The sequence below is a fragment of the Centrocercus urophasianus genome, unplaced genomic scaffold (assembly GCF_019232065.1).
Source record: "Centrocercus urophasianus isolate 14NV4802_14NV808 unplaced genomic scaffold, USGS_Curo_1.0 seq_443, whole genome shotgun sequence".
Classification (NCBI taxonomy): Eukaryota; Metazoa; Chordata; class Aves; order Galliformes; family Phasianidae; genus Centrocercus; species Centrocercus urophasianus.
In genome coordinates, this window is record NW_024885026.1 from 25,318 (window position 1) to 48,011 (window position 22,694).

Sequence of the window (22,694 nt, forward strand, 5' to 3'; positions counted from 1 at the left end):
ATCCATGCACCCCATGTCACTCTGTGCCCCATGTCCCCACATCCATTTGTCCCCCTGTCCCTATGTCCATGTGTCCCATGTCCCCATGTCACCATATCCCCATATCCACGCATCCCATGTCACTCTGTGCCCCATGTCCCCATATCCCACATTCATGCATCCCACATCCCCATGTCCCCATGTCCGTGTGTCCCATGTCCCCATATCCTCACATCCATGCACCCCATATCACTCTGTGCCCCATCTCCCCACATCCATTCGTACCCATATCCATTTGTCCCCATGTCCCTACGTCCATGTGTCCCATGTCCCCATATCCTCACATCCATGCATCCCATGTCACTCTGTGCCCCATGACCCCACATCCATTTGTCCCCATGTTCCCATGTCCACGTGTCCCATGTCCCCATGTCCGTGTACTCCCACATCCATGCACCCCATGTCACTCTGTGCCCCATGACCCCGCATCCATTTGTCCCCATGTCCCTGTATCCCCACATCCACAAGTCCCCATGTCCCCCATCCACGCACCTCCCCCATATGCCGTCTCCGCGCTCACTCCGCTCCGCGCTCCACTTTCCTCCTCTTGGCTGCTCCCACCCCGCTCCGCTCCACCTGAATCCGCTCTCCGCATCTTCCCTCCGCCGCGCTTTCCCGCGCATGCGCCTCCTCCTCCCGCCGCTCCTCCCTCTGGCCGCGCATGCGCGGTGCGCGCCGCGGGGCGGGCGGGGGGCGGCGGTGCCATGGCGCAGCGCGGCGGGGAGCGCGAGCGGGAGCTGCAGTGGTCGGCGAGGAGGATGGGGACCTCGCTGCTGTTGCAGCTGTCGGCACACGAGCGAGAGCTCGACCTGGTGTGTCTGGACCACAGCTACGCCAAGCCTTGGAGCGCCCACCCAGACGCCAGCGCCGCCCGCCCCGCCCGAATGCTGTTCCTCACCCCGCGGCGGCAGCCCGGCACCGCCCTGTGAGGGGATAAGGGGGGATGGGGGGTCTGTGAGGAGAAACGTTGGGATCTGAGGGGTCTGTGAGGGGCTGTAGGCCTCTGTGGGGTGAGTTGTGAGGGGAAAGCGTGGGGTTTGGGGGCTGAGGGGTTGTTGGGGGTCGGTGGGGAGGGGCGTGAGGGGGTTTGTGAGGAGAAAGTTTGGGATGTGGGGGGGCTGAGGGACTCTGAGGGGTTTTGGGTTGTTAATGAGCGGTAATTGAGGAATATGGGAGGGTGTAGGGGTCTGTAAGGAGGGTTTGTGGCTGTTCCTGTGGTGGAAGTGAGGGGTTTTGGGTGCTGAGGGATATAGGGATCTGTGTGGAGGGTCCTGAGGGTTTCTAATGGAGAAGTGATGGATTGTAGAGATTTCCGAGAAGAAAGTTTGGGATGTGAGGTGTTGAGAGACTCTGAGGAGGGACCTGGGGGGGGTTTCTGAGTGGAAAGTGTGTGGTTTGGGGGCTGAGGGGCTGTTAGGGGTCAGTTGGGAGGGATAGGAGGTGGTTTGTGAGGAGAAAGCTTGGGATTTGGTGGGCTGAGGGGTCTGTGAGGGGCTGAGGGACTCTGAGGAGGGACCTGGGGTTGTTAATGAGCGGTAACTGAGGAATATGGGGGGATGTAGTGGCCTGTAGGGGTCTGTAAGGAGGGTTTGGGGTTGTTTCTGAAATGGAATGGAGGGATTTTGGGTGCTGAAGGAGTACAGGGGTCTGTGTGGAGGGTCCTGGGGGGGAGGTTTCCAATGGAGAAGTGATGGATTTTAGGGCTGAGGGGTCTGGAGTGGAGTTTGTGAGGAGGAAGTTTGGGGTGTGGGGGGCTGAGGGAGATGTGAAAGGGATCCAGGGGGATTCTGAGGGGAGCTGTTGGGTTGTGGGGAGGTAAATGGGGGGTTGGAGGATGGGGGGGGTGTCCTGTGGGATTTGGGGTCTGGGAGAGCAGTGTGGGGTTGGGGGTTTTGTGAGGGGAGAGTGGGGAATAGGGTGTCTGTGGGGGCTGCGAGGGGGGAGATCAGGAAAGGTCTGATTGTGGCTGGGGGCTGTTTGGGTGTCTGTGGGTCTGAGGGTGAGGCAGAGCCAGGAGATGTGGGCCAGGGTCACACAGGAGCAGGTTGTGGAGTCTGTGGGGAAGAGCTGGGAGCTGCAACAAGAGCAAGGGGCTGCGGTGAGGTGTGGGGTCGCACACAGGGTTGCAGTACAGGGGCTCGGTGTTGGGGTCTGAGATCTCAGCAAGGCTCAGGGGCTGCCTTGCTTTGGCTGGAAGTGGCACAGGGGGCTGGTGGAGAGGCTGAGAGGATGGTAGGTTATTGCCAGCACCTGCCAGCAGCTATGGCTGCATTATTAAGCGTTAATGTCTGGTTGTTTTAGTGTTCACCATTTAACCTTGCAGCCACAGTCAGGATTTGGGCTTTGTGTGTCTGTGGGGGGGCTGCTCTTTGTGGAGCTGTGGGCTCTGTTCGCCCAGTTGGTCTTAAGTCCTCCGTCACTCCCCTCAACATGGGGCCTGTGTTACTCATAGGAGGCAAAGCTGTATCTCTGCATCTCCTCAGGGGTTCGTAGTGTGGGCTGTAAGGTTAGATGGAGAGGTTGGGTGTGAGGCGTGATGGTGGGACACCTGAATGTGAGACCTGTGCAGGGTCTGAGGCACGCGTCCTCAAGGCAGTGGATGAAAGGACTGTGGGACGGGTCAGTCTGGAGGAGAGTAGGCTCGGGGGATTCCTCATCACTGCATCTCTGTGGCAGGAGGTTGTGGTGAGGTGGGGATCAGGCTCTGCTCCCAGGTAACAGCGATGAGAGGTGATAGACTCAAGTTGCACTGGGGGAGGGTCAGGTTGGGTATCAGGAAGAATTTCTTCTTCCAAAGGGTTGTGATGCAGTGGCACAGCCGCCTGTGGAGGTGGTGGAGTCGCCATCCCTGGGGGTGATCAGGAGCTGTGGAGATGTGGCACTGAGGGATGACCTGGTGTAGGGAACTGCTTTGGCAGGGGGGTTGGACTCGATGATCTCTGGAGGTCCCTTCCAACCCCTGCAGTTCTGTGATTTACTGGAATCACTGGACCCAGCTGGCCACAAACTACTCTCACTTAACAGAGCCTGAGGTCTGTCAGATCAGACCTGAGATGGGTTCTGTTCTCTGAAGCACGATTCCTCCTTACAGAGAGGCCGATGTCCCCATCGATGTGGAGTCGGTGACGCCGACGCCGGTGCCGCTCTATGACAACCAGAAGGCGCGCAGCGTGATGAACGAGTGCGAGCGGCACGTCATGTTTGCTCGCACGGATGCAGATGCTCCTCCACCCCCAGATGACTGGGAGGAACACGTGAACAGGTAGAGCAGAGCGAAGACGGGTGGGCTGAGAGGGAAACTGTGGCACCAAACAGCTGTGTGTTGTGTAGAGGGGGGTTTTTTCAGTGCTTTGCTATGTGTGGCTGACGTGCCTGAGCTGGGGAGCGTTCAGAGAGAATGATTTCCTCATATGGAGATCCCTCCTGTTTGGAGGAGCTTGGGGCACTTGTTAGATGGCACACAGATCCCCAGCTCAGCTGTAATGCAGTGCTGTAAAGTTAAAAAGAAGAGGATGTGAGTCAGTTCACCATTGCAAACCCTGCCTGTAAGCGTGGTCAGTCAGTTTGAACTCTTGACGTGAGGAGGAACGGTGGTTTGGAGGAGAAGGGAAATAACCTAGGCCAAAAAGAGTGATTGTTTTAGTTTTATTTATGGTTTCTGTTGCCTCTGCTTACAGAGGGGGGCTGCTTACCTGCCTTGGGAGTGTGCAGCAGCTGCAAGAACTGAGATGTGTTTCCCTTTGGTTTTCTCCCCAGGACGGGCTGGACGATGGCCCAGAACAAACTGTTTAACAAGATTCACAAAGCGCTGCAGTCTGACAGGCTGGCTCGCTTGGCCAACGAAGGGGTAGGAGCTCTCGTTCCCTGCTGCTCTTCCAGCTTCCAGCAGAGTTGCTGCGTGTGTTTTTATTCAGTCCTCCCTTGCAAAGCGATGGAAGTCCTTTGGGTTCCGTGGCCTTAAGAGACAGGGAACTCTGGACTTGGCTGAGGCACGGTTTTGTCCTCGCTGAAGGGATGCTGGCTCTTGCTTGCTGCCGCAGGACTTGGAGCTGATCCATTCCTGTGGGTTGGGATGAACAGGGCACACTTGACTTTTCCCATAAGGTTTTTTTTCTCCTTTCATGTCTGCCTCCTAGGCTTGCAATGAACCAGTCCTGAGGAGGATAGCAGTGGACAAATGTGCTCGGAGAGTCCGCCAGGCGCTGGCAAGCGTGAACTGGGACACCAAACTGATCCAGTGGCTTCACACGACCTTAGTGGAAACCCTCAGTTTGCCAGTGCTGGCTGCTTACCTGGATGCTCTGCAAACACTTAAAGGAAAGGTGATGAGAGCAGTGACAGAGATCTTACTGTTTCTTACAACGTTCTCCTTTTATTAGAGCGCGTTAAAAGGAAACCGGTGGAGACTTCATCCTTTTTCTTTGAAGCTCTGACGGTGTTTAAAAGGCTCTTGGGAAGCCTGTGTGCATTTTCTTAGTCCTTTCCTCCTCTGGTTCCAGATCCCCACTCTGATCGACAGGATGCTGCTCTCCTCCACCACCAAGACGGGGGCAGCAGGCGCTGAGGCTCTGTCTCTGCTGCTGAAGAGACCTTGGGACCCTGCAGTGGGGGTCTTGTCCCATAATAAACCAGTGAGTGCCTCACAGGGACTGAGAAGCCATTCTCCCTGCCCGACGTGCTCAAATTGGCTTTATCTTACTTCTGTTGTCTTTGTTCCATCTCTTTCTGGCTTCTTGGGCTCTCTTCCTCTTGCTTTAGACTTGCTCAGTGAGGTGACTCCTGTTGGAGTCATTTCTCCCCCTGCTATCTCAAGGTAGCTTTTTGCTGGGGAAAGGTTTGCACGTTTAATGAGCGATGCGAGGTCCTTCCTGCTTTGTCGTGCGTGCCAGGCTGGACTTTGGGTTTATAAAACCCATATAAACCCATTTGAATTCTCCTGTGGGTTATCAGGGTTGTGCTGAGTGTTACACAGCAGCTCTTCTCACCCCCCGTCCCCAGAGCTGTTTGGATGGGGAGCTGCCCTGCCATGTTCCCAAAGCAGCAAGTGGTGGAGATTTGGGGCTGGGAGGTGGCTTTTGCTTACGGTCCTCTCGTTGAACTTCACAGAGCAAATTGCCTGGTTCCCCCCTCATCCTGATTGCTTCCTCTGGACCCTCCAACTCCATGTTCCCCACTTCTCGACGACACCGGTTCTGGCAGTCGCAGCTTTCCTGCTTGGGAAAGGTTTGTGTGGTTGGTTTAGAAGGGGGGGGAGGAGGTTCCCATTAACAGCTGTGGCAGAGTGCAGCTATTGAGCATGCTTTTATAATCCTGTGGTGCCCCACAGTACTTGATTCTGCTGAGAACAGGCTGACATCTGCTGCCTGCAGCGTCTGGAGGTCAGGGCGCACGCGTTGCCCAAGTCCTGATGCACTCAAACAGAGCTCTGTTGTCAGCAGCGTGGGTTGTGTCACTTCTGTGATGGATCCACGAGTCCTCCAGTAGAAAGAGACTGGAGGAGAGAGGCTGTGGATCACCTCGGATGCAGAGCTCTGGGTGTAGCGGGTGGATGGGAGTCAGTGCACTTGAGCAGCAGAGATTCTCTGGGAATTCTCTATTCTGGGTTTAATAGCTTGAAGCAAATCCTGGGAGGGAGGCAGAAAGCCCCGATTCACATGGCAGCACACTCCTATATTGTGCCTTCCTCATTGATTCCTCTTTAATTCCACCCTGCAGGTCATCCCCATTGCCACCCACCTGCTGAACAACGGCAGCGGGGTGGGAGTGCTGCAGTGCCTGGAGCACATGATTGGGGCAGTGAGAAGCAAAGTGGCAGAGGTGAGAGCGGCAGCTCCGCTGCCCAAAGGCGTCGCCTCGTTGCCCCCCCCTCTGCTGACGGCCTTTTTCCTCCCTCAGATTCACAACCACTTCTCTCACAAACCCATCATCCTGATCGGGTGGAACACGGGTGCCTTGGTGGCCTGCCATGTAAGTACCTGTCACAGCTTTTCTTCAAGTGAAGATAACCACTGCATTTCAGGCTCTGCTGGACGATTCTCTTCCCTTTTCTCTTGCTGAGATTCATCCCTTTTAATCCCGAGGGTTTGATTTCCCCTGTGTTTTTTCCCCAAACCCTTTTGTTCAACGAATGGAAGTCGAAACAGACGTGGTGTTTCTGAACCCAGTGAAGCATCCTTCACAGCGCCGCGGCGTCAGGCGTTGGGATGCCGACTCTTGCTTCTTGTTATGCCCAGGTTTCAGTGATGGAGTACGTCACTGCAGTTGTGTGCCTTGGATTCCCTCTTCTAACAGTGGATGGCCCCCGAGGGGTAAGAACCGACAGGGCAGGGGGGCATTTAATTAACCTTGCTTTATTCTTTAACTTCCAGCTGTTTCACAGAGCTTGGTTTGGAAGTTTAGAAACAACTGGGAGGTTTTTGAGGGATGTCTGAGATGGTTTTGTTTGGAGGAGGTGTTGCACCTGTCGTGGGTTTCCTCACCTGGTTTTGCAGCTCCTCCGAGGGGCCTTTGGTGTGCATTGCTTGTGCTCCTGTGTCCGGAGAGCAGTCCAGCACAGCTCATCTGAACTGCAGTTTCCCATTGTCTTGCAGGATGTTGACGACCCCCTCCTGGAGATGAAGACCCCTGTGCTCTTCGTCATTGGTCAGAACTCCCTGCAGTGCAACATTGAAGCAATGGAAGATTTCCGGGAGAAGATCCGAGCTGATAACAGCATGGTGGTGGTGGGGGGAGCGGATGACAATCTCAGGTGCTGTGCTATGAGCTGGATCCTTGCTTCCCAAGTGGGCAGGATCTGAGTGTGCTGCGTACAAAAAGAAATACAAATCAAAAAACGTGGCCCTGGTGCATTCTCAGGGTCAGCAGCCTTGTTCAGAAGCTGATAGTGGGTGCTTTGGTTAGTTTTTCTGTGATAAATTCACCTTGTTTCTGCCAGTTGTAAGTAGAAGATCCGGGGTACAGCATGGTATGATAATAGAGCAGGCATCTGCTGGTGTAGGGAAGCTGCTTTGGCAGGGGGGTTGGACTCGATGATCCCTGGAGGTCCCTTCCAACCCCTACAATTCTGTGATTCTGCTTGTGATTTTTTTCCACCTTCCTCTGGAATGTGCAGCTTATGGAGGCTGTGTCCAGGACTGGGGTGAGGGGGGCTGTCAGAGCCTTGCAGGAAGCACAAAAGGCTTCAGTACACTTTGAAGCTTGTTATTCCAGGCTGGAATAACAGCACCCAAAACTGGAGCAGGTTACGTGTGTGGGAATGGGGGGAGCCTGGGGTTAATGCAAGGTCAGAAATCAGTAGTGGGAATGCTTGGGAGGGAAAGAAGTGTCCAACTGGGACGGAGGTGAAGCTCTGAAGGGAAGGAAACGCCGTGTTTACGTGCCGAAAAGCTTTGGTTGTGAACTCAGCCGTGCTGGGCTGCTGTTAGCAAAGCTCTCGGCGTTTTTGAGGGACGGCCCTCGTCGTTCCAGCAGGCGGAGCTCTTGGGTTGAGCAGCGGTGGAAGCAGCTGAGACCTCCGTAGGATCAGTGCGAGGGATGAAACCTGCTGTGGTGTGGATTTTATTCTCCAGTGAAAGATGACGCCGTGGGCATCAGGGGAAAATCAGATGTTTGCTGACTTCCATCTTTTTCAATTTATTTTATTCCACAGGATAAGTAAAGCCAAAAAGAAGTCGGAAGGCCTGACCCAGAGCATGGTGGACAGGTGCATCCAGGTAAAGGCAGAAATCTTCCTTTTAAGCTTTGTACCTACTGAAAAAACGTGCTGAAGTGGCTCAGTGACCACAGGTGATAACCTGGCTGCCAGTGCAGGTTGAGCAAAGTAATCTCTCTCTTAAGAGATGCTTTGAAGTGGTTGTGCCTTTGCAGGAGGAGAGCAGTAAGCTTCCTGTGTGTCTGCTTTAAACTAAGCTCACTTTTCTGCATCTTCCAGCACGCCTGCCTGGGGGAGCAAACAATACTTTGGGAGAAACCATCATGTTTCCCTTCCATCTGCCAGAATTCAGTGGAGTATGAGCTTTGATCAGAAAGCTGAGGTCCACCTACAAGATTTCGGGGGTTTTAAATCTAGAGAGCCCTGTCAGTTTGCTTCTTTGGGAATCCTGAGTTCTTTTTTTCTTTAAGCTGTGAAGGCGAATTATTTTGAGAGAGTTTTGCACCACGCAGCCTGACTCTTGGTTTCGTCTTGCTTAGGATGAGATAGCTGACTTCCTGACTGGCATCCTCACTCGAGCAGAGAGCCACTCGGGCTCTGATCCCCGTGACCTGGATGCTGAGAAGAAGAAGAAGCCCCGGGACTCGACCAGGAGGGATCTGTCCTTTGATTTGCCCGAAAGAACCAGCAGGCCTGCCTCGCCAGCATCCAGAGTGCCTGCCTCGCCTTCAGGCTCTGAGGTGGGGCGTCCTGCAGGGCGTGGAGAGCTGAGGTTGTGTGAGGAGGTGGTTCTGTGCAGCCAAAAGGTGCAGTGAGGGATGCTCAGCGCTGGGAGAAGGGCGGGAGGATGTGAAGGGATGAGTGGCTGAACAAACCTTGCGAGTTCTGGCTTTTTCAGCAGAGGGACAGGCGTTCTGTGCATGCTTAAGGTTAGGACTGCCTCTCCTCAGGAAGCGTGGGATAAGAGGTGTTTCTTGTCTTATCCAGGACCTGTCCAGTGTCTCCAGCAGCCCCACTTCAAGCCCCAAGACTAAAATGGCTGCTGTGTCCTCCATCCAGAAGCCCACCCCCATCAGCACCGCACAGCTGCTCAAGAGGCAGGTGCAGAGGACCGACACAATCCTGACACACAAGCAGGCCCAAGGTAACAGCTGGTGGCTTTCTTACCTTCTTCACATCTGGATTTTTGCTCTTTTCCCTGAGTTCTTTAGGTTTTATCTTCTGAGTGCTTTCTTGAATCCTTCCTGTGGCAACTTGCTTTGCAGCTCAGTTCCCTGTTATTGCCACTGGAATGCGGCAGCTGGTGGGGAGGTGAAATTAGGTTGGAAGCAGTGCTTGTGCAGCTTGCAGAGTCTTGTTGCTGTTCCAGGTGGGAAGGATTTTCACTTGTTGTAGCTGACCAAACCACCACGTAGCCATGCTGTCATTCTCCTTTGTCTGTGAGCCCTTTTATTGATGCCTTATATCCCCAGGACTGCTTGGGAGGGGGAGTAAAGAGCTCAGGTGATGATTGAGGATGTTGAATTCTGGCTGAAGCAGCGGGGCTTTGGTAACTGGAGTCATCTTGTATCAAACACAGAGGAAAAGCTGCTCTGAGCCGTGGGGGTTTTGTCCTGTTGGATGCTGATTAAAAACCTTTTTGTCCAGCTTCAGTCTGACTGTAAGAGCTGTGAATGTAGGCAGTGGTTTTGTTGGCGGTGTGATCATTTGTGGCAAAAATCAGCAGGAGGTGGGAAATAGTTCTTCATCTTCCCTTCTGTGCTCGTTTGTTTGCTCACGATGGCTCTGAACAGGCTGCTTGTTGTCTGCTGCTCTGGGACCCTGCACGCTCTGAAGTCAGGATGGGATCCAGAGGGGAAGTGAGGCTTGCATCTCTCTCGTTTGTCAAGGGATGAGCTGAAGCAGTCTGCTTCTTTGTTGCTGTAGTTGAGGAGGTTCCTAGGTAGCGCACGGAAGGCAGGAGGAGGGTTTGTGTGGCTTCTAGTGCGTGTTCCTCGGCAGTAGGTGATCCGGGAAGAGGTGGTGGCCGTGCCCAGAGCTGTTTGCTGCCTGCTCCCAGGTTTCTGTGGGTCACAGCGGTGTCCCTGCAGCTTGCTGCCCCTCCAGAGCCGGGCTGTGATACTGTAATTCTCTCTGATTCATTTCAGCTCAGTTTGCTGCTTTTCTGAAACAAAACATGCTGGTGAGGAAAGCTCTTCCTCCTGGCACCTCTTCATGTCTCTTTGGTGAGTATCTCCTCACTTCCCACTGTGTCTCTTTCCACCTCTCTCTCTCTCTCTCTCTCTGCTTCCTCCTTTTGACATCTTCCTCTTCCCTTGCACTGGTTTGGGGCACAACCCAACGTTTCCCTTTGTCCCCCTGCTTTTTGCTTTCTCATTGCTGCCTTTGAAGCTTAAACAAACAGCTTGCGTGCAAACTGAGAGCATTAACACCTCCTGAGCTTTTCCCTTTTCCTGCTGCACAGGTAAATACTGGTGTAAACTGGCAGCAGTCCTGCTCTGCTGGACAGTGGGTGACTTGTGTGAGTTCAGCTCCTTCCTGTGCGGGGGTCAGGCTGCATGTTGGTCGAGTGTCCTTCCTTGTAGTGCAGCAAAGCGGCTGCGGGTGAACGTGGAAATGAAGAGCTGCCATGTGGGTCAGGAGGGGCAGCTGTGGGATCGCAGAACAGAATTTCTTGGCCAGAAAATCAGTGAAGAGCAAAGAAGGCAAAGAGGTGTAGCCTTGGGGTGACTGGTGGGAGCTGGCTCCATGGGGTTGTCCTGACCTGGAGACGCATGGAGGGGAGCTGTGTTTAATCCAGGGATTTGGGAGGCTGCACTTTCAGGAGAGGTGTCAGCTCTCAGCTCGGGTGACCCCAGGAAGCTGAGAGCATCGACAGAAGTGACAACTGCTGAGCTGCAATGCTCCAAACTTTGCATGCTTTTAACTTTCCAAGGCAAACCCTGGCTGCAGCGTCATCTGTGGTATTTTGGATGTGCTGAGCACACGCAGGATATGGTCCAAACTGCACTGAGGCCCAGTATTGGACCAAGCTGGTTGTCTTACAGATCACCTCCTCTCTAGAGCCTTGTTTGAAAGCAGCACTGTGGTCACTCTGTGAACTGTGCACTTACCCAGCATCAGATGGGAATGGAAACTGCTGACCTGTGCATGTGCCTTTTCACTGTCCTGCTTGGCTGGTGGCACATGGGGGGCTTTGGTGCACACCTGGTGAGGTCTCCAAGGGCCCATTTGAACCAAGCAAGTTTGTAGTTGAGTGAGAGACAGCTTGTATTTTGGCTTCCAGGCTTTTGTCTTGGTTACAGGGACTTGCAAACGGGGAGTTAGCTGGCTTGCAGCTCTCTGGATGAAGAGGGTTCTCTGGAGCTTTCCCCCTGTTGCTGCAGGTTGCTGCCAGCACCACAGCAGGAGGCAGATGGCCATCCGTCAGTGGTGGGACGCTCAGAATGGGTGGGACGTGGCATTTTGTGACTGCACCTTGGCCCTGTGCTGCCCAGAGGTGCTTGTCACACACTTTCTGGTTAATCCTTTCCCCAGCAAACTTAAGCTGCAGGCAGAACGAAGTGGATGTGATGGGTCAAGGATCTAACAGCAAAACGAGCAGTTGGTGTGGAAGAGAAATCTCAGCTTGCTGCTTTTCTCCCCAGTACCAAGCAGCTCAGGGCTTGGCTTCGCTGCAGCACCTCCTGTGCTCCTGCCTGCTTCGTGGCCACCTCTGTGCTTCTGTCCATCTCTTGGAGGGCTGGAAGGGACGTGCTGAGTGCAGGCACACAGATAGCTTGGCAGGTGTGTTGGAAGAGCAGAGAGGCTGAGTTCTGATCCCAGCACGCCTGCAAGCAGCTCAGCACCTACATTCTCCTCATCGGGAGATCAGGGATGATATCGGGGTGTGCCAGACTTGGAAGTGAAAAGTGCTTCTGCAAAGATGTCAGTGCTGTAGGCATCCGTTTTTTCTTTGCTGCAGAGGGCAGGGCAGGCTTCCTGTGCTGCCTTAGCCTGTGAGTGGCTGAAGCTGAGTGCTGCCCTAAGGCTGCAGCTCAGGGCGTGCAGAAGTCAATGCAGGTGGTGAAAAGGAGGAGCGAGGGCTCCTGGTGCACGGGAGATGGGTGAGGCTGGCATGAAAGGAGCTGCAGGAGTGTGCATGGGCATGCGACCCTTCTCCACACCTTGGTGCGCACGGCGGAGCTGCACCAACCTCGAGGAATCGGCCGTTTCAAAAAGCTCCTTCTGTGTCCCCCAGTTCCAGTCTCCTCAGAGCACTCGGAAGGGGCTGAGAAAGATGATGTGCGCGTGCAGCTGAAGAGGCATCAGACCCCCAGCCCGACCCAGTGCAGCAAAACTTCCAAACGAGCCAAAATCAAGGTGACCATTGTCTCTCACGGAGATGCTGCTGGCGTGGGGAACGGAGCACCCCTCAGTACCCAGGCAGAAAGTGAGTTGCCATGGCATGGCTGCTTGTAAACCAGAGTGCTGCTGTGGCTGTGCCCACGTGGGCTCCTCTGGGGGAGGGGAGGGGAGCTGTGCTTCTGCTTTTTTTGTTTCTTTTTGAGGAGGTAGCTGCAGAAAACAGACAGCAGTTCAAAGCCACGAGCGGCACGGTGCTGTTGGGGATAGCTGGGGGCACGTGGGGACTGGATTTACGTAGCCAGAACTTGACAGGTGCCTCCATTTCTCAAAGCAATGCGGATTGCACTCTTCACTGCTTGGTGCAGTCTTGTGAGCTGTGAGGTGGATTTCGTACCTTCTCTGAAGCATCAGGCTGCTGCTGGAGGCAGGATGCTGGTCGTGGTGAACTCTTGCTCCAAGTAGGTTGTGTGGGTCTCTGGTTCTGCTGCCTGCTGGTGGCCCCTGAGCCAGGCTCTACCCTGGAATGTGCTCCTGCTTTGTGAGAAAGGTGATGTTCCTCCCTCTTTGTTCGGGCTCCACAGTTCAGTTCTGCTGACCCTGCTCAGGCTGTGCTGCAGTCTGAGGTCAGGTCCAACAAACCCTTGGCTCGTGTGTTAGCAAATCCCAGCTCTTCTCCTGGGAAAGCCTGCTGTGACAAGCATTGCAGAGGTCCTTTCTATCCAAGAGGAGGCGACGTGCTTGGTCTGCTTCCCTTCAGCCTTTGTGAGGGAGGCCAGAAGCTTCAGCTGCTCTCACTGCTGTGCTTGAAGGACGTTATCTTGCCTCACCTCAGAGCCCCAGGTGCATGAAGCAGTTGTTCATTGTTAGCATTAGGTTGGTGCAGCTCAGGGCTGAGGGGTCAGCCTAATATTCCAAATATTAGGAAGTCAGGTTTGAAAAGCAGAGGAACAAACCTGCTTCTTCCAAAGCGTTTCTTGTTGTTTTCAGCTGTGAGAACTAACTAATAAATACGCGTCCTTTCTCAGGGTTGCAGCTCATCTTCTGGCAGCTTTGAAGATCTCTGGTTTCTGGCTTTTTTTTTTTTTTTTTATTTTTTTATTTTTTTTTATTTTTTAATTTTCCCAACTTTACTTCTTTTCACAGAAAGGAAATGAATTGCAGAAGTAAACATGAACCAAACAAGATTTCCCTCTTACCGTGTGTGAGCAGGAGGAAGCGCCAGACACAGGCACTTGTATCCCAAAGGCTGCAATAAAGCAACATTGTGACACAATAAACAAATACCGTGACTCCTGGCATCCCTGTGTATTTTGTGTCTGTAAAGAATGCTTACAGAGGGGAGCAGGCAGACCTTGGCTCACCAGTCGAGGTGGTAGAGCTGTGCTGCGAGGCCTGTAAGGAGGGGACGAGTGGTGATGGCACTTAGGAGAGAGAATTGCAGTTGTTGGTGAGGCTTGAGTGCTTTGAAGCCGGTTCCTTTGGTCCCGTAACACTCGGACAACGACAGCCTTCTTGTTTTCATTTGCAACTCTGCTCCCTTTGATGCTCCTGATGTTGTTGTGTGGTGGCTCGAGAGGCTGTTTATGGCTGCAGCAGAGGTTTCTCTGAGAAGAAGCTTTGCGAGCGGGATGAGCCCATGGCCTGCAGCGCTGGGCTGTTCTGTGAGAGCAGAGGAATCCCTCGAGGTTTACAGAGGACAGAGAGTTAGGTGTTTTCTTTTTCTTTTGCAGTTGTCGCAGGAAAGCCATTCCCCATGGCAGTCAGCCAGTCTGTGCCGGGTGGGAAGGAGCCCTTCGGACTGCTCGCCGCCTCCAAGTGAGTGCATCTTTCGCTCCCGAAGCCGGGGCTGCTCTGACGGGCTGCTGATGGAAGGCACCACAACGCAGTGATTTCTGCCTGTGGAGCTGCCTGGCGTCTCGCTTTCTGGTGCATGGGGGACTCCTGGGCTCCTGAAAACTGCTTGTGGGCTGGTGATCCAATCTACGAGTGATGGGAATGGGCAGAAGGTATTTTGCCTGCTGGGCCCTATTTCTGTATAGCTTTCCAAACCAAGCTTGCTTTAAAACTGCTTATCTTTGTCTTTTGAACGGCTGCGTTGTCGTCCCTGCCAAAAATGCAGTGCTGTCCTCTTTCCCTTCATTCTCTGATGGTAAAACATTTTTTTCCAAAGATAAAAAATTCTCGGCGTTGGCTTTGAAAGTAACTGGCCACAGGGATTTCTTTGGGGCAATGAATCTGGTGCTGACAGTCTCTCACGTCACTGTTTTCCCTTTTAATTCAAACCGTGCTTTGGAGAACTGGACCCTGACTGATCTGGGAGGGGAGAGGAAGAAGAGCTGTTCTCAAATAGAAAGTAGGTTTTCAATGGGAAATGTTTCACTTCGAGGCGATTCTGTGTAGGGTGGCAGCACGTAGGCAGGCACACGTTACAGGATCACTTCTGATTTGAAAATACAGCGTTCTCACTCCTTGCTCTAGCTGCTGAGGCAGACACAGGCGAGCTGCTCTTGTTTTCGGTTTTTTATCTCATCACCTCCCTATTCTGTGTGTTGTAACAGTGTGCTGACGAAGCTCTCTTGCATTGCCACGTGTAGTTTATCACCAAGAAACATCTTTTTCTTCTTGTTTTGCAGGCTGGGCTCGGCAGCAGAAAGCTCAGTGAGTCCTGCTCCATCTGCCACCATCCCCAGCAGCACGGCGCCCAGTGCTTTCCATGCCCTGCAGAGCAGGCTGGTGGCCAGCAGCACCCACTGCATGCAGGCCCAGCCAGCCAGTGCCCTCCAAGGTATCTGCCTCTCTCCATCCCTTTGTTGTGAATGGAAAAGGTAAACCTTGATGCCTCGAGATACCAAAGGTTCCCTCCTCTCAGACAGGAGCAGGATCTTGCCTCCCATGTCTCACAGATCACCTGTTTAGGTTGGGCTGTGTGTTGTAGTGTGGCTAGGACGATCCCCACCAGCCTTAGGGCTGGCTGCTTAGGACCCTCCTCTTTAAAGAACAGTTTACTCTCCAGCAGACCTGGGATTTTATGGTTCTTAATCCTCCAAACCTGATTTCTTTGTTTAATTTCTTTCCTTTGTAAGGAGCAGCTTCTGCCAGCAGCCTGCTGCAAGGGCTGAGCTTCAGCCTGCAAGACATTGGGACAAAGTCATCTGCCCTTCCTGCCAGCGTGGCTGCAGCTGGGACGCCAGTGCAAGTATGCAGCCTGCAAATGTTACTCTCTGAAGGGAAGCTGTATGGAGGGTGAAGTGGTAGAAGCTGGAGGGAACCTAAAAAAGCCGTGTTTGTCCAGGAACAGATGAGCAGTGCTGGGCATGAACTGCAGCTAAATAGTGAGAGGTTTGGCTGAGTGCTGGGGTGAGGGTTCCTGTAAGTGGTGTGGGTTCTAGGAAACTGGGCTGTGGGAAATTTTACTCAAAACCAGGCTTTGCAGCTTCTAGAAAATACTGAGAAGAGCTTGCAGAATGGACTGAGATTAGTAATCTTTCTAATTATTTTCCTTCTGGGAAAATTCACATCTGTGGTTCTGTTAGGCAGTGCTCCCCAGCTTTTCAGTTTGAGGAGGCCCCGTTCGGAACAGGCGGCTCGTTAAAGTGGAGCCACCATTTCTAGTCGTGTTTTAAGTTGCAGTGAGTGTATGCAGGGGGGAAGGAGCAGCTTCACTTGTGTTTAGACTTGTGGCCACCAGAATTATGTGTAGAAACTCGCCATCTGCCCCCTCGCTGCTGTTGGAGGGAGAAGCTGTGCCACCCCAGCAACCTCGTTCATTGCAGGTGTTCAATGCTTCTCCTTTTCCTTCCAGACCTCAGCTGTGAAGACACCCACACCCATCCAGAACCTGAGTGCCATCACCACAGGCACTGGCACCATAGTCCGCACCATCCCAGTTGCCACCTCTTTATCTGTGGGAGCTGCAGCCAGTGGGAAGCCCACGGCCATTCACCAGCTGCTGACGAATGGAGGACTGGCAAAGCTGGCCAGCAGCCTCCCCGGCTTGGCTCAGATCTCCAACCAGGCAGCAGGTGAGTCCAGCATGCAATGCAGATGCCCGAAGCAGCCCATCATCCCCTAAAACTGCTGTTTCCAAAGCTCATTTTTGCCCCCTTGGAGCTGGAGCTGTAAAAGGTGCTTTTGATAGCGATTTGTGAGCAGGTGGAGACTTGTGCTGCAGCCCCAGCTGGTGAACGTGGCCTCTGCAGTTGCTGTGTCTCAGGGATGTTGTTTTTGCACGTTTTCCTAGGCCTGAAGGCCCCCACGACCATCACTGTGACACTGCGTGGGCAGCCCAGCCGGGTGACAACGCTTAGCCAGGCTGCAATGGGGACCGTGCAGCCCCAGGGGGAGGAGCAGCCGATGCAGACGCAGGCACCGCAGGTAATCCTTGGCACCTTGTGTGTAGGAAAAGCATCCAGTGCTGCTGTGAGGGCAGAGGCAGCGGCCCTGGGGAAAGTGTTCTTGCTCACTGCGTTTCTGTTGGGTGCGACGAGCTCGTTGCGTTGCTGAGGCTGTGCAGATGTGGTGATTAGAGAACCCAGGTTAACTTCACATCCTTTCCTGGGGAGAGATTGTGTGCTGGTACTGCACCAAGGAAACCTCTGTCTGGATTTGTAATGCTGACATCAGTAAGGAAACTCTTAGTGAAGTTTTAGGCTTTCTTGGCAGTGACAGGACTTGGTGGGAGGAGGAGGAAAGCAGCTTCTGGTGTCTGTTCCCTGTCTGTTCAGCAGGAGAAAGGGCTGACTGCACTGTCTGGCGTTGTCTCCCTCTTGGAAGTGCTGTTTCTGACTGTTAGGTGCCCTGATGTAGTGCTGTGCCCTCTGGGTGTTGGGTTACCACGCTTTTTCCTAATGCAGGTCCCCAGTTTCTGTTTTGTTTCTCTTCCATACTGTTAAAACCCATTTATGAAGCACTGTGTGCGTCCTCCAAAGTCCATCTGCTCCCAGCTGATCTGGTAGAGGTGGATCACTGACAGAAGGAAGTGCTCTTGCTGTTTTCATGCTGAAGGTGTGCTGGGTGCTGTCTCAAAAGGATCCTGGCTGCTTCCCAGGATAAGTCTTGGTGCAGCTGAACAGAGAGAAGTCGGAGAGGGTTGCTTTGTTGCTATGGTGAAGGACTTGAGTATTATAACATCAATCTCTTCACCCCAGTACCTGGGATGAATTTGTTGCAGATTTGCTTTTGTGCTGTGTCCTAAATGGGTCCTAAAGCAGTTTTGAGATGGATCTGTCGGTGTGAGGGTAGGAAGATCAGTTCTGATTCCCTACGTGGGATGTTGGGTTGGTGCTGTCCCCGACTCCAGGTCGCTTCTTCCTGACCGCAGCTCCAGTACTGTGCAGCACTCAGGTGTCTTTTAAAAGTGTTCTCCTGGGTGGTGGGGAGTAGCTGGAAGCAGAAACGCTGTGATCTGCCCTAGGGGACTGAAGGAGGCTAAATGAGGGCTGCTGGTACCTGGGGATGAGTGCAGTGCTAAGTGGTACCTGCCTGGTTCTGCCCTACAATCACAGAGTCATCCCAGGTTGGAAGTGACCCACCAGGATCAAGTCCAACCCCTGGCTCCTCACAGACAACCCTGAAACTGACTGTCCTGTAGATAGTGACTGTAGTGATGTGCAGGGAAAAAGGAGTTCAAAAAACAAGCAGATAAACTCCCCCGACTCTGAATGCTGCATCTTGGGCAGCCAGATGAGTGTGGGGCATCCTGGAGGGGTCAAGCTGCAGTTCCCAGCAAGCTGCACTGAAGGCTGAGGGCATCAGAAGATGCCAGGATCACTCCAGGTTGGGTGAGGGGCTTTTCTCTCGTTTCTGACTTTCCTCCTCCTGTTACCACCAGCACAGGTAGGTGAGCTGCTGCAGGAGCTGCAGAGCAATCCTGGCTTTGCAGATGAAGCTCCGTGATTCTGGTCCCTGGTTTTGGGGTGAATCGTGCTGTGGGCAGCATCATGGGGGCAGGGAGCGTGCTGCTGCTCCTTGCTGCTGCTTGGGGTCGCTCAAAGTCCCGGGATGTGTAGGGAGCTGCTGTCCTGCAGACTGAGCCTTTGGATGCAAACTGGGTAAGTACTGAGAGCAGCAGCTGAGTCTTTCATGTATCCCTGCTGCTTCAGAGCTGGCACAGCAGCCAGCGTTGCCTGTAGCTTCCACACAGAGTCCTGGTTTGCTTCTGGTTAAAGCTGAGATTTCTGAGCACCCACATCCTTCCTCCCCTGACTTCTGTGTTCCTTTCAGTCACTTTGCTGACACGACAGAGCCCGCAAGCACTGGCAGAGCTGGGCTGTAGCCAGCTGAGGTAGAGCTCAGAACACAGAGCAAGTGACACTCAGTTCTCACTGTGCAGATCCCACCTGAGCAGAGGGTGTCACACCATCCCAGCGCTCACTCTCAATCTCTTGTCCCAAGTTGCAGGCAGCATTCACGCTCTTCAAAGGCCATTTGAAAGCACCATCAAAGCTGGCACGCTTTCCTTGAAGTGCTTTGTTACCTGAAGCACGCAGCACATCTGGCAGAGGAGCAGCAACTCGGCATCCGGAGGTTTTGCACAGATGGGCTCTGGGGTGAACGGGTTCACATGTGGGTCAATGTTTTCAGGCAGCCACGCTTGAAACTCAGTGTTTGATCAGAGACGTGTAGCTCCAGTGCTGAGTTTGTATGTTCAAGGCAGTGGCTTAATGGTGTGAGAGCTGCTTCAAAAGCAAACTGAAAGCGGGGCTCTTACAGGAAACAAAGTGAGCCGTGTGTTTTTGTGACTAATTATAGCCCTTGACATCAGTGTGTACCTTCAGCACATCGGGTTACGTAATGCAGCGGGGCTTCCTGGAAAAGAGCAACTTTACAAAAGGCTTTGGGGGATTATGCCAGAGCTTCGACTCTTGTGTTTTCAGCAGCAGCCAAAACCTTTGTTGGTTGGGTTTCTTTTGAAATTCCAGCTGACTTCAGTGTGTCTGTGCAGGAAGCGTGAAGCCCACGCATGGCGTTGCTGTGCTGTGCTTTCTAACCCTGGGGGCTGGGATGCAGCGTGAGAGGGGGAGCCTTTCCTCCCCCTGTGGGCAGTGAAGGGGGGTGGGAAGAGGAGGAATCTTCTCTGGGAGTGAGAAAAAGGAGCGTTTGGGTGGCGTTGGAGTGAAAACACGAGCGGTGTTTTCAAGGAACTGCCCCAGCGTGGTTTGAATGTTGCTTTTCTGAATGGGTTCCTCTCTGCAGCGTGGTGATTTCCCGAAAGCAGCTGTGCAGAATGATGTGACAAAGCCGATGCTTTGTAGCAAGATTTGTGCTGCGATGAACGGAGCTGCAAGCAGATGTGATGGCTTGAGCCCCCAGGTGATACAAGGAGAGCAAAATGCTGCTCCCAGAGCCAGCTGTGCATGCAGGCAGCATTCTCCTTCCTTAAGGTCTGCTCCTTTTGGCTCCCAGGGGCAGAAATAATCTGCAGACATTGGCATTGGAGGGTCTCGTACATCTTCCTCCCCAGACGGGGAGCTCTTTGTGACTCAGGGTGGTGTGCAGTGTTGGCATCCAGTTCATGCAGTACCGGTGGCCCCAGCGCTTTGTTGTTGCAAGCAGGTGATGTGAGGCCTGTTCTGGAGCTCCAGGCTGTCGCTTCAGTATTGCTGCAGAGAAAGCAGAGCAGGGCTGAGCTCCCTGCAGCGAGGACAGAGCCGTCCCTCCTGTCCTGAAGGAGGGGGTGGGTTTGTTCCGACAGCCACAATTCAAAGCGCCGATGCAGTGGATTTTGCTGAGAGCTCCCAAGCGACCCATGGAAGTGAGGGCAGGAACAAAGCGCTCTGCTGTTGAGCTGAGGGACAGCACAGATCCCAAGGAACGGTTGCAGCCCCCCACAGAGGTGTAACCCCCCTCCCCCCGGGCTCCTGGCCCTCCGGTAGCTCTCGGTTACTTTAACCCTTCCAGGCTCCGCACGGTGCAGTTGGGAACTTGGCCGCCCCAGCTTCCGGCGCCGCCTCTCCTGGCAATCTGCTGCCTCAGATGGATCTCAGCAAAGCCCAGGCTGGTGCACAGATGGCTCCCGCCGACCCCGCAGCAGCAGCCCTAGGTGAGGCTCACGGCCGTGGCGGGGCGCGGGCAGCCAGGGCCCTGCTGGGAGCCATGCCTGCAGGGCGGCGCGTGGAGTCGCACAGGGGAAGTGCTGCCCCACTCCTGTTTCTTTTTAAGACTGTTGGCTTTTTATTGTTTTTATTTTTTCCCTTTTTTTTTTTTCCCCTCCTTTAAGTTCAGTCCCTCGTGGCTTCTCTGCACGAGTACATGGAGTTCTGATTTGTCAGCTGCTGCCTTGAGCCAAACAGTGCAGCGTAAAATGTCAGCCCCAAGGGATTATTACTGTGTTTAGGACCCCCACCACATGCTGACAGCACTCTCCCCGCTGCCTACACTTATTTCCCTTCCTTAGGGAGAGCAGAACCATCCAATTACACCTAAATAAATATTGCAATAAAATCCTGTACAAAAAAGCCCCCTCCTGCTAAGCCCGTGCTTCTGTTTCCCTCTGCTTTGCAGCTCTGCTGGGAAGAGGAGCAGATCTGTGGCACTCAGGCCAGATCTGATGGAATGAGGATGGGTGGAGCTGTGCCAGCTTCCCATAGGGCAAATGAAACAGCTCTAGGTGGTGGTGATGTGTGGGATTTTTTACTGTGCTGTTAGCTTTCCTTGCAGGCCTAAGACCCAGCTGTAACTCTAATCAGCACTGACCTCCTCCCCCCCCCTCAGTCCCTGCTGTTTTTCCCCCAGGAGGGAGTTGTAGAAGTGCCGGGCTTAATTCTTCTCCTGTGTTTTGTTTCCTTTGTCCTCGCTGTTTGTGGTAACTAATGGATGATGTCAGATCTGTGGAGAACTTCTGGAGGTTCAGGTTGGCTCTGCGTTCAGCGGGAGGACCAGTCTGTAGTGAAGCTGCTGGAGCAGCAGCATGAACTGGGGTGTCGGCATGGAAGATTTCTCCAAGCTCTCTGTTCCGTGGTTGTTTCAGATGCCTGGCAGCATCACCGTATCACTGTGCTCCTTCCTCAGCCTGTTTAGGAGTGCTTGGTCTCCTGTTCCTCAGCTGAGGAGCAGGCAGCTGCTTCTCAGCCTTCACTCTGTGTTCCCTGTGTTTGAGCCTGGTATTTTCTTTTGGAGAGGTTGGCTCTGTGCTGGTGGTGATTGTGGCACATCCTGGTGAGCAGAGGGGCATGGCTACACATCTCTGCTACCAGCTGGGCTGTTCCAGGTTGGGATCTTTAATCATCAGAGGGTCTGCAGGCTTTTCCCAGTGTTTTGAGCACGTCTAACCCTGGTGATTGGGTTTCAGTGAAGTCTCCTTTCCCTGGGCTGTGGTTATTGGAGATGTGACTGAGGAGCAGGCTTAGATGATGGAGCCACCGTGTGCAAACTCTGCTGTTGCCTTAGGGCACGAAGGGCTTTGCTCCACAAAGCTTGATGGCTTTTTGCTGCCGTTGGAGTGGAGCATGACGAGCATCTGAGCACCTGCACAAGCATCTGCCTTCACTGCTGGTGGGACAGAGCTGGAGATGCCTGAGCTGTGTGAGAGTCTGGAGGGTGGGATGGAGATTACTTGGCCCAGGAAGAGCCCCAGGGTCCTGGCCGTGTGGGAAGGGATCATCCTGAGGAGAGCGGGAGACATTGAAGGGGGAAAGGATTCTTGGAGTGGTCTGCAAAGGGAGCTCACAGGTTTGGGGCTCCCTCACCATGCTCTGTGACAGTGCTGGGGTTCGTTTTGGAGTCATTCTGAAGACAAAAATGAGACAGAGGGGTTTCCAACAGTACAGCCTGAAACCCTGCAACTCTGCTGCTGGGGCTGCAGCCCAGGATGGGCACCCTGCCCCACAGCTGCTGACCACGCTCTTCCCTTCTCTGCAGTGACCACGGCCAGCCCCATGAAGACCCTGTACGTCATGTCAGACGCCAAGCTGTCTGCGCTGACCAAGTCTGTGATGGATGAGGCTACCTCAGGCCCCCTCAAACTTCCAGGCATCCAACCTTCCTCTTCCACCAGCTCTCCTGCTGGCCCCGTCACCTTCGCCGCCTCCCCTGTGGCCGGCGCTCCCAGTCCTCCCAGCAGCCTGCTGCACTCCAAAGCGGGACCCATCCTGCAGACTGCTTCCAAAACAGTCCTCCTCACCTCAACGCTGGCCACCGTGAAGGCCGACGGGTCTGTCGGACACATTGGGGACAAGGTCAGTCTGACCAGGAGCACCTCAGCCCTCAGCCACGCTGTGGGGGCGATGGAGACCCTGGGGAGGGTCCCCTCCGTGGTGGACGATGGAAGCAACCTCCTCCGTGCCAGAGAGACCCTGGCAAACAGACACTTGCTGCCCCAAAGCGTGTTGCCAGGAGCTGGTGCTGCACTCCTGACGCTGAGCAGCTCCTCTGTCATCACCACAGCGGGGCCTGTGCTCAGCCAGAAGCCATAGGGACCTGGGGGGACCCTCAGCGTGGCTGTGGGGTGGGAGGGGGGAGGGCAGCGCTGTGCTGATGGGGCCGATTTGGGCTCTAGCAAACTGAGGAGGTGTTTTCTGCTTTTGTTGTTGTTTAATAAATCTTTTTTTTTTTTTTTTTTTTTTTTTTTAATATGTATTTTCTTCTGTGACTTCATTGTGCCCGGCTCTCCCAAAAGCTGCTCCTTCTGCAGCCGCACCGTGGGTTTGGTAGATGCTCT

At 53.8% G+C, this 22,694-nt stretch overlaps 1 protein-coding gene and 1 long non-coding RNA gene across 6 annotated transcripts; both read left to right on the forward strand.

Moving 5' to 3' along the window:
- Nucleotides 1-743: 743 nt before the first annotated feature.
- Nucleotides 744-22,488, forward strand: KANSL3 (KAT8 regulatory NSL complex subunit 3). 5 transcript variants are annotated; one of them, XM_042834275.1, is made up of 22 exons: nt 744-964; nt 3,131-3,301; nt 3,796-3,886; nt 4,176-4,361; nt 4,539-4,670; nt 5,146-5,262; nt 5,755-5,856; nt 5,935-6,006; nt 6,273-6,347; nt 6,630-6,787; nt 7,688-7,751; nt 8,230-8,430; nt 8,678-8,834; nt 9,838-9,915; nt 11,931-12,122; nt 13,768-13,852; nt 14,671-14,822; nt 15,121-15,233; nt 15,840-16,059; nt 16,278-16,411; nt 19,937-20,078; nt 21,896-22,488. In XM_042834275.1, exons 1-22 carry the CDS (start codon nt 744-746, stop codon nt 22,447-22,449), a joined length of 3,417 nt encoding a protein of 1,138 aa, XP_042690209.1. In that variant the 3' UTR covers nt 22,450-22,488. The 5 variants fall into 5 exon arrangements, with proteins under 5 accessions (XP_042690209.1, XP_042690203.1, XP_042690206.1 ...); XM_042834269.1 differs by lacking the exon at nt 19,937-20,078 and having other exon boundaries at nt 21,896-21,980; XM_042834274.1 differs by lacking the exons at nt 744-964; nt 19,937-20,078 and adding an exon at nt 1,035-1,049 and having other exon boundaries at nt 21,896-21,980.
- LOC122168722 lies at nt 12,136-13,326 on the forward strand. Its single transcript, XR_006171329.1, has 2 exons — nt 12,136-12,495; nt 13,181-13,326. It is a non-coding gene; the product is annotated as an uncharacterized LOC122168722 (long non-coding RNA).
- Nucleotides 22,489-22,694: the final 206 nt, after the last annotated feature.

What these genes read in the sequence shown, in the direction of transcription:
- KANSL3 (XM_042834275.1), top strand. Translation starts at nt 744, where the DNA reads ATGGCGCAGCGCGGCGGGGAGCGCGAGCGGGAGCTGCAGTGGTCGGCG. An exon ending in TGCAAACACTTAAAGGAAAG is followed by an intron (nt 4,362 to 4,538) that starts GTGATGAGAGCA and finishes CTCTGGTTCCAG; the next exon opens with ATCCCCACTCTGATCGACAG. An exon ending in CCTCGCCTTCAGGCTCTGAG is followed by an intron (nt 8,431 to 8,677) that starts GTGGGGCGTCCT and finishes TGTCTTATCCAG; the next exon opens with GACCTGTCCAGTGTCTCCAG.